The 24555-nt window shown below is 37.3% G+C and overlaps 2 protein-coding genes across 6 annotated transcripts in view; one reads left to right on the top strand and one right to left on the bottom strand.

The window, feature by feature from the left end:
- Window positions 1–24555, top strand: part of LOC107041748 — a 188168-nt gene that overhangs the window by 149188 nt on the left and 14425 nt on the right. The gene's annotated exons all lie outside the window — the stretch shown is intronic.
- LOC107041749 (ATP-dependent RNA helicase glh-2) lies at window positions 16789–21409 on the bottom strand. Its single transcript, XM_015262474.2, has 2 exons — window positions 21139–21409; window positions 16789–17142 (listed from the first exon to the last, which is right to left on the bottom strand). The coding sequence occupies exons 1-2, from the start codon at window positions 21375–21377 to the stop codon at window positions 17136–17138; spliced, it is 246 nt and encodes an 81-aa protein (XP_015117960.1). The 5' UTR covers window positions 21378–21409; the 3' UTR covers window positions 16789–17135.

Genomic DNA, 24555 nt, shown 5'->3' with positions numbered 1-24555 from the left:
CCCGGAGGAGTTTTTGTCACGTAAAATTTGAATTTTATCCCCTTGATATCAACTTCAAGAGCTTCATAAGTTTCAAGAATACCCGGGTCCATTCCAACAATGAAGGTCTTGTCTGACTGATCAATGTATGAGTTTATACTCAATGCATTTATCCATATTAAATTAACTTCCCACCGACGTCGGTGGCCGCAGCGGCTAGGTGCAAGTCTAGTGTGCGAAAGGTTGTGAGTTCAATTCCCCGTGGAACCGAGTTTTTCAACCGGAGGCTCCGGCATGCGGGAGGTCGCTAATATCCCGTACGGAAAACGGAAAATATGTGAAATATATATCAATTACACGCACATATATTTCGGCGGAAAATGCAATACATCAGATATATGCTGAATATATGCGAGCACATATATATTACCCACATATCTCCGATATATATCTAGCATATATGTAAGATATATTTTCGGCGAAAAATGCGATATGTCACATATATGTCACGTATAATTATTTGCATATATTTTTTTTCCGTGAGGGATAGTGACCGCCTATTCCGGCATGGGTTTCTGTGGTTTCCCATGCTACTCTTATGTTCTATAGGATTCTATGCTATTGCTATTCTATACTATGCTATTGCTTGATCGATTTGAGCTCGTACGATCTTTGGAATTGCTTCTGTAACTTTTGTTGTATCCAGGATTACTCTTGATCTGAGAATAATTAGGATTATTCCGTCCCTGTTGAGGGACGCAGTTGGGGCTATTAAGAGCTCCGATTGATGGAGTTGTCTGATCTTGAGTCAACTGGGAATTTTGGGAAGCGTGACCGCAAAATTTACAATTACATTGATGGACAGACTGGCCATCTTTTTCAAGGAGAATTTTCATTGCTGCAGCCATGATGTGGCCCTGATCCATGTTCGGCATACTGAAATGATTGTTAGGGAACGAATGAGCGCTCTGACAGTTGTTTGGAATCACCATAGGCTTAGGTGAATAGCAAGGGCCAGCTGTCGACGGCGGGTAATTGACCTGATTAATGGGAGGCATTGGAAACTCATTCTGGAATACTGGTCCCATCGAACAGGTGTCATTATAGTTCACCATTAGTGGATAATTCTCAACGGGGTTGGTTTCCTCACTGAGCTGAGATGTTTGATTCGTCTGCCAGGAACTCTGAGGTTGGCATCCATTCGAGTATTGGCTATTATTAGAATAGTTTTGATAAAATTTGCCGTTATTTGGATAACATTGTTGGAAGTTGTCGAATTTCGGTCTGTTTGACTGAAAATTCGGAATCTGTTGAAAACCAGTTTGAGAAAAATTGGGGTTTTCGGGGCTAGCAAATCTCTGTTTTTTTTAGAGCAGACGATCTTGTTCCACCAGGGGCTTTATCACTTGGAATTGCTCGTTCAGGGTTTTACAGTTTGCACGTCTGATTTCAGTTCGATACCCATCTGAGAGAACATCTTCAAATTTACTTAGGCAAAATCTTTCGAGAACTCTAAGAAGACCTTCGAAGTCATCTGGGAAGGAGCTCTCTAGGGATGCTTTCGCATTTTTGAGAACATGTTGCTAACGGAAATTAAAGTCGTCAGCCTCTTCATTAGGAGGAGGCGACATGTTGCTAATTATACCCTCATAGTAGGACTCGCTACGACGAACTCGATACTTTGTTCCCAGGACCTCTAATAATTGACTAGCAGATTCAGGGACAATCCCTTCTCGGTGGGCTAGGGCCGGGTATTTGACTTTCGAGACTAGAGAATAGATTAAGTCTTGATTTTTATCTCCAACGCAATTTTTACAAGCTTTCACAGCTCTCTCGAATTCTGCAAATTGTAATTCATTCCCAGAATTCCCTTTGAATCCTGGAATGGTATCTAACAAATCCTTGACACGAAGGTAGTCTACGTGCTCGGGATTTACGGTAATGTTATTTGTGATATTCCCAGCGTTTCCCGGGTTTTCCGGTTTTCCTCAATTAAATTTTGAAGCCTAGCGTTCTCCTTTTGCAAGTTTTTTCTTTCCTCCAAAAGTTTGCTATATAACTTTTGCAATTCGGCAAGCTGGTTTTCAGCGGTCATATTGAAAAATGGGTCAAACCACACTGCGTGTAAAGTCTAAACTTTTGTTCTTCTAGAGAAGGCGAAAGGAGCTCAAAACTTTACAAATTTAAAGAAAAGAAAAATAATCTTCCAAAAATTCTTAACCATCAGGATAAGTATCCCACTTCTGACACCAATTTTACTGTGGTGACAAGAAAATTTCAACAACGAATTTAATTATTTATTAAATTAGTTGTGGAAATTTTCCTATCACCACAACGACTTGGATTAGTCTTAATCAACAGAGTTATTTTTGTACATTTCATTTTCAGGATTAAACCGCGGTGAGCGTATGTTCTATTCAGACGTATTTTCCTCTGCTATCAGGTCTTGATGATAAAAGTATGGTCAGTCTAATAGAAGAAAGCATAAGGAAAACACTCTCGTGCCCAGCTAGTGTTTTGTTGTGATTATCATCGTTAGTTCACTTTGACAATTTCGAAACACCAGATATGGAACTATTGTGTACATCGTGTATATCGTGAAAATTTAAATATAGTTATAACGAGGACGGAAAAGTATTTTTGAGAGACCTTTAGATAATTATTACACGCAGAAATAAGAGTCAATCCTATGAACGTTATTCAATTACTGTTGCCAACATTTCAAGCGATGAGTATTTNTACACGCAGAAATAAGAGTCAATCCTATGAACGTTATTCAATTACTGTTGACAACATTTCAAGCGATGAGTATTTCGGAATCACCTATAAATAATGAAGAAATCCAATTGAAAAATAGCATTGAGGAAGTTTTATCACATGCTATGAATGAGTATTCTGGCGTCGAAGTGACGGTGGAAGATTCGTTAAACTTTGAGGAACCTAACAAAGACTGGGACGTGGAGGTAGTCGAAGACAAAGAATACGCGGATAACCTTCATGAACCGCCGATAGACCTTGATACCTGTACTAAAGATGAGGAAAATGTCTTACGATTACAAATCTAGAACTGTTGCATATTGACGGAGTGGTAAGAAGAAAAAAAATTTAAGCTTGGAATCTGTCAAGCAGAACTTTTGAAAAGTAACTTCAATACGGCAGTTGAGACGCTGGGCACATAACATTAATAAGGGGGGAGGCTATAAACATAAACTTAAACGGATTTGTAAATACACACTACAAAATTTCAAATCTGCTGTCAACGCTGGAAAATCGTACACGAGTGTGACCTACGACGATGGGCATTACAAGCCCAAAAATATATGGGTAGTGAGGATTTTCGCTTTTAAGCATCCGACAAGTGGATACGAGCATTTAAAAAAGCACATCGTATTGTCTCGAGGAAAATCAATAAATTTGTTACATCGAAAGCAATCGAAGACCGTCAAATTCTTGAGGAAAAATCGGAACAGTTTGTTCAGGATGTGAAACAATGGATTGCAATGTACGGTTTATCAACTATATATAATTCTGATCAAAGTGAATTTCAGTTTGAAATGCATTCAGGGAGAACTTTGCCTGAAGAAGGTGAAAAATAAGTACAATGCGTCGTGCAATTCCTAACATCGACGACACATAGTTATACTATTCAACCAACTATATCAGCCGAAGGGAAACTCGTCTTTCCACTCTTTTTAGTTTTGAAAGAACCAAGCGGTCATTTCGGTCCCAGAGTAGAGGAAAAACGGCTTCGTCCGGATAATACGGTATACGTAGATGTATCCAAATCTGAGAAACTGACTTCAGGTATGAGACTGTGTTGATTCGTCCTATACTTCGTTTCTTATTTATCCGTAATGACGTCGCTCCAACGATAACGTTCATTTGTTCTATTATTTTTTTCAGAACATTTCAAAACTTGGTTGCAATATGTTTTTGTCCCTAATGTTGATGTGAAAAGTCTATTATTGGTGGATTCATGGACCGGACGCATAGTTCTCCAATCGTGAAAGCTACCAAAACACGCAATAAGGATGTGGAGGTAATGACTATACCTAAAGGGACAGCTGGAAAACTTCAACCACTCGAAGTTTTTGGATTTAGAGTTTGGAAAAACTTCTTAAGACATTCCTCTGATAGTGTTATATTAATGGATTATGATTTGAATTTACATTCAAAGAATAATGTCATCAAGTTGCAATCTCTAACTCATAATCAATTGTCGTCACCACGATATGTCAATCTCTTCAAATATGCTTGGTACCGAAGCGGTTACGTAGAAACCAAACCAGATGAATTTGAAAATCCCATCCATTTCGCATTCGGTGAATCTTGCAAGTCGCATTGCAAAATAGCGAGATTTACAAATATTGCTATTATTCGCTGTTCTTGCTGCAAGAAGTCATTATGTTTCAAACACTTCTTCGGCGACTATCATTATTGCAAAAAATATAATGAATAAATAAATGAGGAAAATTATAACAAGGCCTCAAAATGTGATTTTCTTAGCGCCTTATGATAGGAAAAATAAGGAAACGTATGAATAGTGATGACGTAGTGGGGGTGGAGTGAAGGAAAAAGAGAAAAAAAGAAATGATAATGGAATTGTCAGATCATTATATTCCTAGGTATGTAAAAATATAAATGAAAGTGATATTCTGAAAGAATATTCTTCAATATCCCTCTATCCTTTTTATGAATTTAGAAGAAGGGCTGTACTGGGCTACACTGTATTCATTCCTCCTCCAAACAAAACAGTAATCCACAGAGGCTACTCCAGTTCTTCTTACAATTCTCACCTGAATCACGAGGAAGTATTTGTTGCAAAACATTTGTACATTTCAACTCTAATAGTTATTTTGTCATTCACTCTTTCTAAATAAGAACGACGAGATTCTCCACCACACACATTGGAAATTGTCTTCTTTCGAGAAGAAATCCAACATTCAGCTGGTAATGTGTTGAGTTAAATTCGAGGGTGGTTTACCCCCTGGACCCATTCTTTCGAAAAAATGCAAAAACCCGTATTTCCTACTTTTACTTGCTCGTTTGATAGCCATTCATACTATTGAAATACGAGCGTTATTTTTTTTTCACAAGATGTTTTTGGATTTGAACCCCTACCATTTTTTTGGAATTGCCCCTATTCAAATGCAACAAACGCCATTTTTCATCATTTTTCTTATAGATTATCATGCATTTGGTGTCGTTCTAAAATTTTGAATGCCAATATATAAAACAGTTAAATGGTCCTGAAAACCTGTCAACTCGGAGATTGGTTTCACCCCCTAAAAGTCTTTATCCGTCGAAAAAAAATACGTATACCTTAGATTTTGATGGGGAATAACATATTTTCACCTGACCTGATTGAGGTGTACCTAATGNTGTGCTCCTCAAATCAGGTCGAATCGTAATTATGTACTCATCGTAAGCACGCTCTTCAGTGAGAGGATCGACTAGACCTGATTGAGGTGTACCTAATGATGCGTCATTTTTTCGCTTTGATTGTTTACTCATCATGGGTCACATATAAAACTACCTGAATCAATCAAGTACCCACATTACAGATCATTCTAGAGACCGACGCGCCTGAATTAGGCTCGATTGAAGAGAGATGGATTTGAATAGCATTATAGAATTGTGTTATCCGATTCCAGTGACGGAGTAATTATGTACTCTTCAGGCACTGAGCCATGGACTGATTGTCCATATGAATCATCATGACTAAGAGAGGTTGAGCGGAAAATGACTCTTTCATTTATGTGCTCCTCAAATCAGGTCGAATCATAATTATGTACTAATTGTAAGCACGCTCTTCAGTGAGAGGATCTACTACACCTGATTGAGGTGTATCTCATGCTGCGTCATGTTTTCTCTTTGATTGTTTACTCATCATGGGTCACAAATAAAACTACCTGAATCAATCACGTACCCACATTACAGATCATTCTAGAGACCGACGTGCCTGAATTAGGTTCGATAGAAGAGAGATGGATTTGAATAGCATCATAGAATTATGTGGTATCCGATTCGAGTCACGGAGTAATTATGTACTCTTCAGGCAATGAGCCATGGCCTGATTGTCCATATGAATCATCATGACTCAGAGAGGTTCAGCGGAAAATGACTCTTTGATTTATGTGCTCCTCAAATTAGGTCGAATCGTAATTATGTACTCATCGTAAGCACGCTCTTTAGTGAGAGGATCGACTAGACCTGCTTGAGGTATACCTAATGATGTGTTATTTTTTCGCTTAGATGATTTACTGATTACGTGTCACAAATAAAACTACGGGAATTGATTAGGTACCCACATTACAGATCATTCCTGACACCGACGTACCTGAATTAGGTTTGATGAAAGAGATAGAGTTTTGAATAGCACCAGAGAATTATGTGTTATCCGATTAGAGTCACGGAGTAATTATCTACTCTTCAGATTCACGTAGTTTTATTTGTGACATAATCAGTAAATCACCAAAGCGAAAACGTGATGCATCATCAGGTACACCCCAATCAGGTCTAGTCAATCCCTCTTGCTGGAGGGTATCCTTATGATGAGTCCATAATTATGTTTGAACCTGATTTAGGGAGCACATGAATCGAAGTGTCTTTTACCGCTCAACCTCTCGGAGTCATGATGATTCATACGGACAATCAGTCCGTGGCTCTGGGCCTGAAGAGTACATAATTACTCCGTGACTCGAGACGGATAACACATAATTCTATGATGCTATTCAAATCCATCTCTCTTCTATCGAAGGTAATTCAGGCGCATCGGTCTCTAGGATGATCTGTAATGGGGGTACCTGATTGATTCAGGTAGTTTTATTTATGACCCATGATGAGTAAACAATCAAAGTGAAAACATGACGCAGCATGAGGTACACCTCAATCAGGTCGATCCTCTTACTGGAGGGTATCCTTATGATGAGTACATAATTATGATTCGACTCAATTTGGGGAGCACATAAATCGAAGAGTCGTTTTCCGCCAAAACTCTCTAAGTTATGATGATTCTCGTGAACAATCAGTCCATGGCTCATTGCCTGAAGAGGATATAAGGGACATTCCATGTCAACTCAGCCACCCCGGATTTTTTTTTGTCTAGAAAAAATGATGTGATTGCCGCATTTCGAACTACTGTATATAGATAGTATTCCTGCCACATTTCATTGCCTCATGATTTTTTGTTTCTGAGATAATGACTACCAAACGTTGAATTTTCAAAAATTCATAACTTTTAAATGGCGCATCCGATTCGAATAAATTAAAAAAGAAAATTTTTGTTTTCGTTCATACTTTCAGGGAAAAAATACTCCATAGGCGTGAAGAAGCTTCTACACCTATTTTTCGATGAATTTTCACGTTTTTATTTTTTTTCGGCTCCAGGGCCGTTCGGTATTCGACTGGAATTTTTTTTTTCAGATAGAGGACGTCCATATATGATGTAAAAAAATACGCCAACATGGGAGAGACAACCAGTGCACCGGAGAAAATTTTTGTTTCCTAAATTTTCGTGTCTCTCCGCTTTCTAGGAGAGCTGCCTCATCTTTATTAAGAAATTGATATTTCAATCCATACCTTTGATGAATATGAGTTAGGAAAAGAGATTCATCACGATAAAGAAGAGAAACAATGCGTCGGGACAAAAATGTTCTCTGAAATTTTTGAGATTTTTCGCTATCTATGAGAGCTATCCAAAGAAACAAACGTGTCAATCAATATTTTGTACTCATAACGATGAAAAGGAAAGCCATCATGGAAGAGACAAACAGTACACCAGAAAAATGTGATTTCTTCGCAATTTTCTTATTTTTTCTACTTTTCTCTTTTTCTTCTTCTTTCCAATCTTTTTTTTGCTTCTTTCACCTTTCAATCGACAGTTTGCCCTCTCGCTAGATGAGCCGGACTATCAACAACATAAACCTCTTTCGAAAGACAAAGTACTCATCCAAAGAAGTGCGAAACATGGAAAAACANTCCGCTTTCTAGGAGAGCTGCCTCATCTTTATTAAGAAATTGATATTTCAATCCATACCTTTGATGAATATGAGTTAGGAAAAGAGATTCATCACGATAAAGAAGAGAAACAATGCGTCGGGACAAAAATGTTCTCTGAAATTTTTGAGATTTTTCGCTATCTATGAGAGCTATCCAAAGAAACAAACGTGTCAATCAATATTTTGTACTCATAACGATGAAAAGGAAAGCCATCATGGAAGAGACAAACAGTACACCAGAAAAATGTGATTTCTTCGCAATTTTCTTATTTTTTCTACTTTTCTCTTTTTCTTCTTCTTTCCAATCTTTTTTTTGCTTCTTTCACCTTTCAATCGACAGTTTGCCCTCTCGCTAGATGAGCCGGACTATCAACAACATAAACCTCTTTCGAAAGACAAAGTACTCATCCAAAGAAGTGCGAAACATGGAAAAACAAGTTTTATTTTACTGTAACGACCTTTTTACATTTTTGCAATAAGAGGCTATTATTTACCGTCTCCAACTACCACTTGCCCAATTGCACTGATTTACTATACATCTATTCATCACGATTACTGTTTTCTAAGTGCTTTCCGTTTTGTTGTTGTTGTTTGTTTTCGTTTTGGTAAAACTTCTTGGTTTTCCGCAGCCGAATATCGTTTCATTAACAATTGCTCTCTCGGTTTTGGAATTAAACAATGGTGTTTTTGAATGGCTGGAATAGCTTTGGCACTATCAAATCTTTCCCTCAATTCAGTTTTTATATTCTCATGTTCGTCCTTGGTGAAAAAAAACACATCAATTCCTTTGAAATTCGCTTTTGACCATCGAAACAAAACATCTGACGTCAGGATGGATTCACCATGGACGATTTGCAAGCTTCTACATCTCGCTTCTCTTTTGAAAACAGCACCCACACTGTCACAAGCTCCTTTACCGTGTGCGGTTGCATGGAAATGGGCCTCTGCATCTATTCCAAAATCAGCCTTGTGATGCAGACGATTAGCCATTTGGTAACGATTCTTGTAAAGCTGTGTAGCTCCATCGGTGACATAGATGATTCTCTCGACATCTTTGCAGTTATTCATGACATGTTGTATTAGAATTTTCTGTACCAAGTAAACAGCTGCGGTATCGTGAGTAGTACTATCTGACAAAACAACTAAACTCCGATGCTGGATTTCATTTCCTTCGCGATAGTAGTAAACAGCGGTATCGACTGTACATTGGTCAGTGTTGTAGTGGAAGGATTGAGCAGCATCTTGAGCCACAAAGGCATAATTTTTTGAGAAATCACAGTGCGCTAGTACTTCGCCGTTATTCACATTCTCTTTTCGATCTTTAACAAAAGCTGGTTGTTCTTTAGCGATGAATGGGGTTTTAATACTTTTCATCGTTCGACAAGAAGATCGACGAAGTCATCCATCGCAAGCGTTTGTGTCTGCCAGGTACACCTGTCAGTAGTTTGCCACACGCGAAATTGGACAGTTTCGACAACAGAATCAGAAAGGAGCTTCTTCAATTCACATGAGAAGGGTTTCACCCCAGGGCAGTAGTCGCTACATTCATCCAGATTAACAGGCCGGGGCTGGATTTGTACACATCAGTTGTGCTAGACAATCTTTGAAATCCTTGAGTGGGCAGGGGCAGCGAATCTTCAGTTAGAGTGGCAATGTTGATGGCTTTGCTCCAGCCAGTACATTGTTTTGGTCTGAGCTCAGCGAACTTACTGAAACCAACCAAAGACTCTGGATGAGTATTTTTGTACTTCCTATGAAAGTGTTTCAGATTTTCGAGTATCATTTGCTTTTCCTCTACTTTCTTCTCTCCATTGATTTTGACGGATACTTTACATTCATTCCTGGCATGACATGACTATTCTCTAGATAAAACTTGTGTACTTTCTCGACCGTTTTTTTTTTGGAAGTGAATGGCCTGCTTTCGCAATTGGTGAGGCAAATACTCCTTTGATTGGAAGGACCGTCAAGATTTGCAAGCGCTCACCGTACTTTTCCAGATCATTGAATTTTTTCTTCAAACCATCCAGCATTTCTTCTAATTCTTTTTCTCTCGAAGATCGATAGCGCTTTGATAAAGAAGGATCAGCATCACTTGGTCATCTTCCGCATCAGAATGCATGGGGGAACTGGAGAATTCAGATACATTGTCCGCTTCTTCATCGATTGAAATGCCGGAATCGTCGAGATGGAAAGACCGACCTGATTTCAGAGAACTGTTCATCACATCTGGGCTTGGTTCGGGTGTTTCGGCTTGGGGCTTTGATATCTCAGGTGGGGTGTCCGAACATCGAAGATGTGTATCATGAAGATTCACCATTGAGACGGGTGGAATCACATAATTCGGGGCCATCTTCCGGCACTGGCCACAGTAATTCCAGTGGAATTTTCCGCTCAACCCCTTGGAGACATCATGATTCACATGGACAATCAGTCCATGGCTCTGAGCCTGAAGAGTACATAATTACTCCGTGACTCGAATGAGATAACACAATTTTTTTATGCTTATTTCTTTATTTTAATCCTTCCCTCCCCCCCCTTCCTCACTATGACACTAATTCAAGGTCATAAATCCTTCTGGGATGGGTTGTCAATTGTTATTGTAGTGGGTCCATAATTATGATTGGAGTTGATTTGGGAATCATATAGAATGATGACGCAATGATTAGCCCAATATTTTTCATCCAATGGTTTTGCAGTAATGAGCCGTCAGAACTCTTGTTATCGCCTTTTCAATTAATTCTCTGAGAACAATAGATTTTTTTTGGTAGTACAAAAAAAAACATAATTTACACATGTACCTCCACCTATAAACCGCTCAAATTATAGTTTTGAAAATTCGTAAGTATTTCACGTGAAATTTACTGAGCCGATACTTTTTTTGTGGTACATAAAGAGCACATGAGCAGAGTTAATTTGGATCATTAACGTCCACCAATTAAACCGCCCAAATTGTGCTTCCAATATTTACTGTCTCATTTCCACAAAATTAATGGTATCTAGGAAATTCTTCCGTTTGTACATAAATAACACATAATTAGTAGATAACGCAATTTGAGTCAAGCTATCTTAATTTTGAGCCCAAACCGTCAGATGCAATTTTCAAAAGACCTAATTGAGTACAAAATTTTTTTTTTTCGGTACATAAAAAGCACATTATTAACACATTATTAACCGCCACTCGAAACCCCATGATTTTGACCGTGTTTCGCCAACTTCATGGGGGCACGCTTACCCTCTCCCAAATATTATTGACATTTTCGACCAATTGGGAGGTGCAAAATACTTCTCGGTCCTTGACCTAGTCTCTGGATTTCACCAGATCCCCACGGACGAAAAAAACAAAGTTAAAACAGCTTTTTCTACCCCGAATGGACGTTATCACTACACGAGAATGCCATTTGGTCTCAAAAACGTACCAGCGACGTTTCTGTTCATCTTGACGATATAGTTGTTTACGCTTCATCCCTGGACGATCATGAGAGGAAACTCCAAATTATTGGGAAGGCTTCGTACAAGTCGATTGACGTTACAAATCGATAGATGTCGATTTTTACTGACTAGTATAACTTATTTAGATCATATCGTAAATGATAAAGGAGTCCCTCCCGACCGAGTCAAAATAAAATCAGTACAGGAACTCCCTGTCCCCAAAACAGTTAAAAATATCAATGAATTTCGTGGCCTGATCGGCTATTACGGATGTTTCATCCCCAATCTAGCCAGAATCTCTCGTCCATTGACCCAATCATTAAAGAAACATCGAACTTTCGTATGGAGCATTGAGTATCAAAACGCATTTGAACACTTGCAATACCTTTTATGTAAAGAGTTCATTCTTCAATTCCCTGATTTCAATAGAATTTTCATTGTAACTGTACATGCTTCACATTATGCTCTCGGAGCTGTACTCAGTCAGGGTGAAATAGGTTCAGATTTACCTGTCTTATATGCCTCAAAGTTATTAAGAGGAGCTGAGCTCAATTATTCTGTGATAGAAAACGAGTTGTGTGCAATAGTGTTCGCTGTGAAACATTTTCGTCCTCATCTTTATGGAACGAAATTTCAATTGGTTACAGATCATATACCTCTAGTATGGGCCCATAAAATGAAAGATCCCGCATCACGATTACTCCGTTGGGTGTTATTACTGCGAGAATATCAGTATGAAGTGATTTATAAACCAGGACGACTGAATGCCAACGCTGACGCGTGTTTGCGAAATCCTGTCGAATTATCAAGTCTATCAGTAGCTAGTATCAAGTTTACCAAGACTTTAACAATTGAAAAAGAATTACCTGACTTCCTCCAGATGTGCTCAATCGATAGTAATACAAGTAAACGAACACCAAACAGTTCACAATTTCATTTTGGTAAACAAAATGACACAGTCAAGAATAGTTCAGAATTTCATTTCAGTAAACGAAATGACATAGTCAATCAAACTGGAGTGAATCTTGATGTGAGTAATTTCTTAAATTCAATTGAACGCGTAAACTTGGAGAAGGGATTCGCTTCACCCAGATATCAAAAGGGAAAAATAATTACTTTGGATCAGGAGACCCCTATAGCTCAGGAAGCCATTGCCCGAGAGGACACAGTACTGTCTATAGGAGACACTGATACACCTGAGTTTTTTCCTTTCCACATTCAATTGAACCAAGGGTTCTTAATTTATTATCCGGGCCCGGAAGCATGGAGCCAAAACGGAATCCTTAGTAGTAAAAATAGTCAGGAAAAGACGTGCACGCATGACTCAGAAGAGTTACAAAAGTTAGGAGAAAAACAGCAAGAATAGCATCTAAAGGAAGTCAATAAAAAAATCAGTAAATGATGAAAATAGTCCCAATGATAGTGATCGTTACAAATATTCCTCCTACTCCTCCAGGCCGTTTTGCGGTTTTCAGCGATTTTACTCTACAATTCAATTAAAAACACAAATCTTCACTGTTTGCCAACGTTTCGAGGAGTATATCCACTCCTCATCAGGGCGATTTATTAATATTTATCTATAAAAAATCTAATAAAAAATTCTTATTACCATATCTCAATACAGAGAAAATTTACCTATTTTCATTCATAGAATCTAAATCGCAAGTATTCAATAACTCAAGGTTGCTTTCACATTACCTACCTCAACCAAAACACTAAATTATTCCTAGAAATTTCCAAAACCCCATTTAAATGGCAGAATCACAATAGAATCTGACCACTATTCTAACCTGCAAATCACAACCAGTCAAATATTGCATCTATTTTAAGCCGTACATCCAAGTTTCTAATCACATAATGCAACTCATCATTATTTGGAATATAATAACAACCCCCCATTCTTCTTCTTGATTTACAACATTTAGAAAAACTATTCCCTTGTGATCTCACAACACAACAGACCAAACATATGGACTAGTGCCACTAAGGGCTGGTTTACAATTCATTTATGAGCTCACTCATGAAAACCCCAATCACGGTGTCATTTAAAAAATAATACAAATTAGTCATCATTTATTTATCGTCAAACCTAATCAACGGATCGTATATGCTACCCAATTTACTAATATCATTAATGAAATTGACAGTGCTATCGCTGTTTCTTGATATGATACATTTCTAAAATGTCCAATTTATCCTTCCCTTCAACCGAATCTAAAACACTTGACTTGTCAAAATTAACTTTATGTTCTTGGCTTTTTACATGATCCGATAAACCCGAACGATAAAGATCCGGATTTTTTTCACTGCTCATGTGCTCTTTTAATCTACTCTCAAAATATCTGATTCTCTGGCCAATGTAAGCTTTATCACAAATATTGCACGGTAGTTTACACTACACTAGACCTCTGATCCTTTGGTATTTCATCCTTCGTGGATCCAAATGTTAAACCCACTTTCCTGCTGCTAGATGAAATCAGCTTTACATCATAATCTGCACAACAACATTTAAGATTGCCTGTTAAGTCTGGTGTAAATGGAACTATTAATATTTTCTTGTAATTAATTGCCTCACAACTTTTGTCTTTAGTGTTGGATCTAGAAATCAATTGAATCCTATCATTAATTAAACCATTGAAAAATTGTGCCGAATAATCATTGAAAATTAAAACCTTCCTAATGCAGGCCAAATTCTCATCCCAAAATTTGTTATCAGAAAGCCTAAGCATCCTGTCCTTTTAGTTGGTCACAATTGCTCGCTTCTGTGTAATAGGATGTATGGAATTGAAATTTAACATTCTTCCACACCACGTTGGTTTTCTATACCAATTGAAGCAGAGTTTATTACTCTCCTTGATAAGCAGGACATCCAAAAAAAGCAAATAATTATCCACTTCAATCTCATGAGTGAAATTAAGCCTGAGATGATAATCATTAAATGCCTGCAAAGAGTACTGAATTTCATCCTGTGGAATGCACATAACAATATCATCCACATAACGATAATACAATGAAATGTCAAATTCTCTGCGAAGCTTGTCCAAAACTGATTCTTCCAACAGACCCATTGCTAGATCGGCACAAATAGGTGCCAATGGAGAACCCATTGGCAACCTGAATACTTGCTTGTAAATTTTACCACCAAAAGAAAGGAAAATATTATTCATAGCCGTATCTTTTGCTTTAATTACTTCTTCATATGGAGGACTGCATTTTAATTCACCTTTCCATTTTACTATTGCGTCAGTGACCAATTCAAGCGGTACGTTTGTATATCAACTTACCACATCAAATGAAACCAGCACATAATTGTCTGGAATAATTACGTGTTTTAATTTATCAATTAAATCATAACTATTTTTCAAGTGCGACGAAATTTTTACTTGCAACAGTGATAAAATACGAGAAATATATTTAGCTAATTCATTCAATGGACTGTTGATTGAAGAAACAATCGGCCTGAAAGCCAACTGAGGTTGTGAACCTTGGGTAAAATATATAATTTCGGTATCACCGAAGTCTTCACCGTTAAGGTATCAAAAGTGAGCTGGCCAATGTAGCCATCACGCTTCCATTTTGCAACTAATTGATTATTTACACTCTGTCAACTGAGCGTACTGTAAACGTGCCTCCAGATATGTATTCATGTCTTGCAGTAAAGCAACCCCAAACTTGGAGTAGTCTTTTGCATCCAACAAAACCGTTACTTGACCTTTATCTGCCCTAGTTATAATAACGTCCTTATTACTCTTCATAAATTTTTCTAACTTTTGTAATTTTGTATTGCTTTGGTTTTTTACCAACTTCCGTATGTGAACTTTAAACAAGCAACTAACGTGCTTTTGAACTTATTCCCTACATCTTTTTCTAAATTCCCAGAAACTTTTTCAATCTCAAAAATGTACTCAGACAATCTAAACTTTTCTAAATCTTCATTGACTCCAAACCCAGTTCCCAAACATACAAGATTCTGATCTCAGATACCTCCTGAGGCAACTCTACCGATGACAAGTTCTTAATCCATTTTTCCTTAAACTTTTTCTTCTCCTCTATTAACTCTAATACTTTTTTCTTACTTAGCATACCATTATTACCGAACACATTCCTTGTGAATTTATCTCTGAACTTATCAATCAACAAATTTTGCAATTTTCTATTTAGTTTGTCAGTTTCTCTTGCATAAAATCTATTAAGGCTCGCATGGAGGGATTTTTTCACTGATCTCTATATAACTGGATGGCTTGTTCCCTAAAGCGCTTCTGAAGCAAATTGAGGTCTCACCCGGCGCCCCTATCACCGGCGGTGGTACTAAAATATACAACAATGCGCATGCGTGGGTATGATATACGAAGTGGGGGCTGGTAATATGACAATCAGGATGCAGAAATGCCCTTGACATTTTACCATGTTTATGCTCATGAAAAATGATGAATGGATGAAAAACAAAACTCGTTCAAATGGTATTCATCAGGGGGTTTTATTCCTATTCTATTTATTTTTCTATTTTTTCATTTGTTATTTGATTGAATCCTTCAATCGCCAAGGGTGAATATCGACTATACGATACTACATACTTACTCATGAAACGATAGATTTTTCCGTTGTGTTTTATCTTTCTTACAATAAACACAAATCATTGTAACCCATATGAGATACAATGTTTCAACAATTTAATTTGAAATTATTTTCCTTGGAAAGTTAATAAACAATATCACAAGACAAATGAAAACACGTCACTCAGCTCCACAATGAATTTTTGCTTATGAACGCACGGTAAAATTACCATTCCCACTAGCAATAATTTAGATGACGCATGCGCACTGGTATCGGATTTAGTACCACCGCCGCTAATAGACGGCGATGGGTGAGCCTTCAATTCGCCTCACAGTTATATAGAGATCAGTGATCCAAGTACTAACCGCGCCAAACGCAGCTGCACTCGGATGTCCGCCGGAACAATACCTAACTCACCCAACCATTACGGTCGGCATGTTTGATTTTTTCTATAAATAAAAGTTTAAAAAATCAAATCGTACTGTCTGAGAGTTTTCGGAGAGTAGCTGTGAATATTTGAATTGCCCGTTAAGGCGCCGCATTTCCCTAACCTTCAACGTTGTCAAGTGCGAGCGCTGTTTTAACGAAAATTACTGACTTCTTCACATATTTTTAATAATTTCTCAGGATTTACGCTGTAACTTTCGACAGAATCAAATGGATATATTCCTGGATCGTAGAGGAGGTGATATCGCAAGCATTTATATATTTTGTATATTGAAAAGTGAAGGGTTATTTAGGATTAAAATAACGATTAAACACAGTTTTATTATCGTAAAAGTAATTAAGCTTTATTTAGCAACGTAATGCGACAACGGTCCAGGCACAAGTGATGCATAGTGCGAGTATATCTCATAGAGGCGCAACGGCGCCGTGGCGACACAGTCAGTCACACTATCGGTAATAAGGAGACTCGCGTAGGGCGCCACATTCAACACTCCCTCCCGCCATAGATAGTATCCTTGATTCCTCTCCAGTCTTTTTCTCTCCCAATAATCTGTTCTCGTTTATCACAAAGTTTCTTATTTGGTACCTTTATCTCGCCTCAGTATTCTCGCCAGGTAATTTCGTCAGTTTAATCTCATTAGTTTTTTTTTTTTCATCTCGCCAATTTTATCTCTTCAAGAAAGGTCTTGCCAATTTTATCTCTCCAAGAAGGTCTCCCCAAATTAGTTATTTCCTAGACAAACAGAAAGAAAATAATTTAAATATTTACTTTCATTATTAGGTCCATCGAACGCTTGTGTGTTTCAAACGTCAATGGTTTGGTGAAAACATCAGCTAGCTGATCCCTTGAGCCAATCCAAATGCTTTTTATATAATTCTTTTTAACACATTCCTTTACATAATGTAATTTGTTCTCTACAATCTGTCTCAATTTCATTCCTCCATTTGTTTCTGCACTCACAATAGCAGATTTATTATCACACCTTAAGATCATTGGAACAGGGGGATCAACCAGTATCAGTTTCAAAGAGTTGTGCAACGACATCATTTCTCGACTCGCCTCGCTCATTGCAACATACTCAGCTTCACACGTAGGAAGTGCTACTGTAGTTTGTTTGTGCGTTCGCCAAATGATCGAATCACCAAACAGTCTAATCACAAATCCACAAGTTGTGATTGAATCTTTACAATCAGAAAAACTCGCATCAGAATAACCCTGAATGTCATTGGTCTCGCCTGAATATCTCAGACCCAAGCCCGTAGTACCTCTCAGATACCGAAAAATTCTTTTTACCATTTCCCAATCACTTTCTTTAGGATTTACTTGATGTCTGCTTATCACATTGACTGCATATGCAATGTCTGGTCTCGTAGCACCAGCCAAATACAAAAGACTACCTACAGCCTCTCTATAAGGAATGTTTGCTTTTGTTTCTGTCCTTTCCAAAGTCCCATTATCATATTCTGTTTCTCTTAATTTTCTCTCATTATTAGCTACTTGAGAAGTATTCATTGGTGTACGTTGTGGATATGCTTTATCAAAGCCAAACCTACTTAATATCTTTTGAATATAATTTTCCTGATTTAATTTGATAATCTGATTTTCTCTGTCCCGCCTAATAGTCATGCTCAAGAATTCCTTGGGTTCTCCCAGGACTGTCATTTCAAATTCGCTACATAAATTACTCTTTACTTCAGCCAATTTATCGTTATCATTACTCGCCAATAACATATCATCTACATAAAGTAGCAGAAGCAAGAACTTGTCTTCATCTCGCCAAGTGAATAAACAAGGTTCTAAATCCGAGTTCTGCCGACCCATACTCAAAGCTACTTCATGTGAATTTTACATTCCACCATTTGGGACTGATACGAAGACCATAAAGTGCTTTCTCCAATTTGCACACATTTTCTTGCCTATCTTTGTCAGTATGATTAGTTCCTTCTGGAATTTCCATGTAAATTTCCTCATCTATTACACCATTGAGGAAAGCAGTTTTAACATCTAGCTGACACACCTCTAGATTATATTTGTTTATAATTGATATAACTATTCTCACTAAAGGTAAACGAGCTACTGGAGCATAAGTTTCCCTTAATTCATAAATGTTCTTATCCTTGAAACCTCTGATTACTAGTCTCGCTTTGAATCTTATTTTTCCATTTGCCTCATTTTTACACTTAAAAACCTATTTTGAATCAATTACATTTAATCTTTTTCCATTCATCATACTTAGAGGTCTTCTGACAATTTTCCATACTTGATTTCTTTTTAACGAGTTTAATGCTTCATCAACCGCATTTAACCAATAATCTTTATTTTTACTATTTATAGCTTCTGGCTAATTTGAGGGATCTTCATTTATGCTTAATAAAAGTGCATGATACACTTCATCTTCCTTTTGTGCTAAATCTATCTCGCCTACATTACTGATAACACTAGTGAAGAAAACATTTCCTTTCACGCTCTCATCAATTTCCAACTCTGAAAAGCTATTATCATTTATTATTTTATCTTTTATATCAACTGTCTTCACTTTCTTGGTAATGTTTTGTTCTGAAATTTCTTTCCTTGGGCTACCTCCTTTGCGTTTTATCACTCCCTCCGGTTTTGAAGAATCCTCGGTCTCACCTCGATTCTTTTCGAACTCAACAAACCATTCATCTTTATTCTCCATTTTTCCATAGTCTGGGAAATCTTTGATACCGTTTCCCTTGTATTTATCCCCATACACTAATTTTTCATTGAATTTAACATGTCTGCTTTCATGATATTTTCCTAGCTCTGGCTTTAAGAGTTGATACCCTGTTGGAGTATATCCAACCAAGACCATACCTACACCTCGTGGTCCAAACTTTGGGCCAGCATTTCTAGCAATTTTTACATAACTTAAACCACCGAATCTTTTGATTTGATCAATATCAAAGCTGCGATCAGGCGCGAATCTTTCTAAAGGAGTTATCATATTGTTTGATTTATGTGGAGTCCTATTGTAAGCATAAACTGCAGCAGTTAAGCCCAGATCCCATATGCCCTTTGGCAGTCTCGAGTCAAACATATAACATCTCACTTTTTTCTAGATAGTTTGATTAAATCTCTCAGCGACACCATTGTGTTCAGGTGTATCAGGGGAAGCTAACTGTAATTCCGCCGCTAGACCCTTAAGAACTTCAACTGTATCCCCGTCTGTATACTCTGTTCCCTGATCTGATCTAAGATAACACACTTTCGCGTCATAACTCAGTAAATTACGCGCACTTCTGATGAACATCTCAAGACAACGTCCTGTTTCACTTTTCGCCTTTAGTGGATAAGCCATAGCGAATCTTGAGAAGTCATCGGTGAACACAGCAATAAATCTGTATCCCTTAGGATGAGAAATTGGAGTAATAGGCCCCATCACATCTGAGTGAACTATTTGCAATGGTGCTGTTGCTCGCCTGCGCACCGATGGGAATGATAATTTATTGAATTTAGACGTTAAGCACACCTCACAATCTCTAATGAATTCATCATCAAATTTTACTGCATTTAATTCTTTATTATCTGGGAATTTTTTTTGTAATGCCTTGAGGTAACTCGTTGAGGCATGTCCAAATCTACAATACCACAACATGACATTCTGATCCTTCAAATAGCTATCTTTATCAATTGAAAGTTTTGGAAAATCTTTTAACGAATCATCCCATGGTAATTCATCAACATCTTGCAATTTCCTGTCCCAAATGGTGTAATCAAAATTTGATGTTCATAGGGAATATTTTCTTTAGTAATTATTTTCTCTTTTATTAAGTTTTCACTCCCTTTTTCATTATGCTTTTCTTCCTTTGCCTTTTCTTCAATTTTATTTCCTTCCTCATTACTCTTATCAATTTCGTCTATTTTCTCACTTGTTTCATTCTGTAAATTTGCTGTGACACTTCTGGTAAGATATCTTTTCACCTCATTCTCACCCCCCAGTGACATCAGCAACATTTGCTACTACTCGCCTGTTTATTTGCTTGAAAGAATTCTCACTGATAGAGTTTGACTTTACTATTTCAAAATCGATTATCCAGTAAGGTTTTCTATAAATTCCCGAGATGAAAAGTTTATTCGACAATGGATCAAATATATCAATTTTCTTGTCATCTAAGTAGATTGCTAATCCCATTTCGGCAAATTTTCTTAATGATGGTAGATTTGCCTTAAAAGCTTCTGCAAAAATAACTTTGTCAATTTCTAATAATTCACCACTCGCCAGTTCAATTTCTATTTTTCCTGCTCCCTCCGTTCTTAAGCCCGCTGACTCATTTTTATTAGCACAACTAATTACTCCACAATCTAATTCATTGAATGTTTTAAATATAATTCTAGAATTTGTTAAATGCTCGGTCGCGCCTGAGTCTGCCAGAAAGTCTGTCAGAAACTTATTTCCATTTGTTTGTTGACTATCTGCATAAAATATTTCAGCACTTGATTGATCATTATTTTCTTTTTCCTTTTCCTTGAGTCGAGTTATTTTTCTCTTTGGGTTCGTCGGATTTGGATTTCTTGTTTGATTGGTGAGATGACTTAAACCCGTGTTTGTTCTCGCCTCTTTTATAAGAGAACCGACTCTTATTGAATCTTCCTCTTTTACTTGGACCATATGTTTCACCTCTCATTGGTCTTTTTGTTCCTTTATCGATACTTCTATATTGATCTCGATAATTGTTTCTATAATTAACTTTTGAATTGGAATTGTACCTTGGAGTCTGCTTCGAGTATCCTGAACCACTTGGTTCATGGTCATTGTGAGTTCTGTTTGGGCAATCTCTCCCCTTGTGATTCCCAAACTGGGTGCACTTGTAGCACAAGTATCCTTTCTCTTTATTGGGACAGTCTGGTCTCTTGTGTCCATATGCCTGACAAGCAAAACACCTTGGCCCCTTGTGCTGTGCAAAATTAGCAGTTTTAATATCAGAATCTGAGAGCTCATTTTTCATAGTAGCTTCTTCTTCTAATATCGCAATTTCCAACTCGCCAAAAGTCAAGCCCACACCTATAGCTTTCCTTGTTACTTTTTCAATGATTTTAATGTTGGGAAAAGCTTTTATTGCTGCATTGTAGAATGCATCTTTCTTTTCGTTTTCACTCAGAGGAATGGTGTCGGGAGCATTTTCATAAGTTGCCATTTTTTCATCAAACATATCGTTAAACTCGCCAGCTGTCATTTTAGCAGGATTATATCTCATATTATAAAGGTCTTGTCTCACCGAGTGTGAAGTTACATTAAACTCAGCCATTTTCAATTCTTTAAGTTTCTTCAATATTTCTTTTGGATCTTGTAATTTGACAATTTTAGAGTGATAACTTCTGTCCAAATGATTGATCAGAATTTCTCTATCTTTGCGCTTCTGTTCTGCAAGAGTTTCCTCGTCCACAGTAACCAGAATGCTATCGTCAATGATGTGTAAAAGTTTATTTGTTTTAATTTCTGACGAGAAATAATCATAGAAATGTTCATATTTTATTTTGCTGCCCATTTTGTAATTTCTTTTGAAACTCATTCCCTTGTTAAGCAATTCAATTTGTAACTTATTGGTTACCTCGCCAGCTAATTGACTCAAAGGATTTAGGTTGTTTACTGGACTTGACTTTGTCTGATTAATTTCATTGATCTGTTTATTGACTATTGAATTAATTTGACTTTCTAGATTTATATGCTCATTTGACATCACTCCTCCATCTATTTTTTTCTCTTTGTTCTTTGTTACCTTGATTGATGATTCGACAGTATTGCGATAATTATCAAAGGTTCTCACAACTTCTCCAATTTTGTCGTTGTGCTTCTTGTCTAGGGCACTCAACAGCTCCAATACTTACTTTTTATCTTGTGCTCTCGCCTCAGCATTCAGTCTCACTTGGTTTCTATTCTCTGTTAGACCTTCATACAGTGCTTTTTTTGAAGTTATATTTGAGCTACATAGCTTTTCCACCATGCTCTTCAACTCAGCCAACTGTGTGTCTACAGAGACTGTTTTGACAGTCTTGTTGCCATTAGGCTCAACTGATTCATTGTCTAGATTAGAATTTACCAATTTTAATTTAATATTTACTTTATTATCTGCTGTAATCTTGGGTTTCAGTTTGATTTGGTGAGTTTTGTCAATATTAATATTACCTGTGGTTTTCTCGCCTGCACTTAACTCACCGCCACTCGTCTCGCCTCTAGTCAATTCGCTTGACCTGGACTCGCCTGTGGCCCTCGCCTGTATATTTCCCAAATCTTTGTTCATGTTTCTTGACCCATTCTCGATTACAGCTGTTGTTGACTTTTGACTCTTCGGACCGTAACCTGGTAGATACATTGGCTTTTCTTCAGCCAACAATGCAGATTCTAACACAGTCAGACATCTCCATTGATCCTCTGAGAAATCTCTCTTATCTAATTTTAACGAGACCGAAAGAAAATTTAGGATTATTGTATCTGGTTACAATTTTTATATTCAGGTCCGAAATCCCAAACTCGACTTGCTAAACATAAACAAACCGAATTGAGAATGAATGTGCTCTTCAGAAAATCTAAACATAAGACCTCCAAATACACTCGAGTCTTTTATGATTGTGAAAATTGATTTAAATATTTCTCAAGTAATTTGACGTCTTAATATTGCGCGTTTCTAATGTATATAGTATGTTCGCCTATTTACACATATGCCTGATGTCTCACCTGTTACATATCCTGTTCCTTCGCCTGGAAGAACATAAACTTTATCGTCTATTATTGCCAGGGAGATCACTTCTCCCTCATGGTTTCCTTCGATTAGATGTTGTCTAATTATGAGTCTCCACACTTCATACAGAAGTTCTTTATCAGCTGTAATTATTTATTTATAAATATCTTCGTCTGAAGATAATAATTTTAGAATTCAATTTCATTAGTTCGATCCATCAAATATTTAATTTGTTATTCTCGCCTATTAAGTATTTTTAAATTCAATATTCTTACCAATTAAATATTTTGATTTGGATGCATCCTCAATTTGTAAATTTCAATTTTGCACTAGTGTCTATTGATTTTATTTTATTGCTTTACATGACGCTGGTGGACCCCGCACACACGCGGAATGCGGCCGAGAAAGAGAGAATCGTTGTTTTTCTCACGAATTTATATATTCACACTAATTTTCGTTTTTCTTTCTGTCTTATTGTTCTCGCCTTGCTCGAGCAATGTGTGTGGGACTGCAGTCGTCCCTCTCTCTCAGACGCGCCCCGGTTGCGCGCGTAACCCACCCGTTGCGTCTACTTGTTGAAGCCTGTTGAAACCCGTGCTCGCTTTTACTGCCGAGAAACTATTGTCACGGCGTCACTTGGCTTTCTTCTTTTGTTTTTCTCTAAATATGATTTTATTTATGACAAAAGATATTTCTTGTTTTTCAATGATTTTTTTGTGAATTTAATGGGATTTCTTTATTAATTCTTTTCAGTCTAAAATCTCGATTTCAGGTCGGCGTCGTGGACAATTAATTTCCGGCTGCCATTTTGATCCCTTCTATTTTTCATTCTCACCAATTCACTTCACTTAATTAATGCATTTTTTCAGTTCTTACATTTTCTCTAAGTACTTTTCATTTTTCTTCCCGTCAGTCGTCACTCACCCAGCTCACCTCGTTTTTTCCTCTTTCTGGATATTGCTTTGTATCACGTGTGATCCACCCGGACACGTGCCCGACCGCCCGATAGCGTCCTTTTTGGAATTTCCGATTTATCGCTTTCAATCCTTTAATTTGTGATAAATTTTAATCACGCACAGTGGAAGCGTGCTGGGCGCATAACCTGAAGGGTTATTTAGGATTGAAATAACGATTAAACACCGTTTTATTATCGTAAAAGTAATTAAGCTTTATTTAGCAACGTAATGCGACAACGGTCGAGGCACAAGTGATGCATAGTACGAGTATATCTCATAGAGGCGCAACGGCGGCGTGGCGACACACTCAGCCACACTGTTGGTAATAAGAAGACTGGCGTATGGCGCCATATTCAACAAAAAGTGAGTGCCATTTGACGTTGTACAAATAACCTATTTCAATAATTTTTTCAAAAACCTAGACTGTTAATTTTAACGGGACTTCATGGGTATATTTCTATAATGAAATTTCTTGTACGTCTCCTTCTATT

This window comes from Diachasma alloeum, unplaced genomic scaffold (assembly GCF_001412515.2).
Source record: "Diachasma alloeum isolate Michigan unplaced genomic scaffold, Dall2.0 Dall_scaffold_00377, whole genome shotgun sequence".
Classification (NCBI taxonomy): Eukaryota; Metazoa; Arthropoda; class Insecta; order Hymenoptera; family Braconidae; genus Diachasma; species Diachasma alloeum.
The sequence above is the reverse complement of the archived record's forward strand: the minus strand, read 5'-3'. Positions and strand labels throughout refer to the sequence as shown.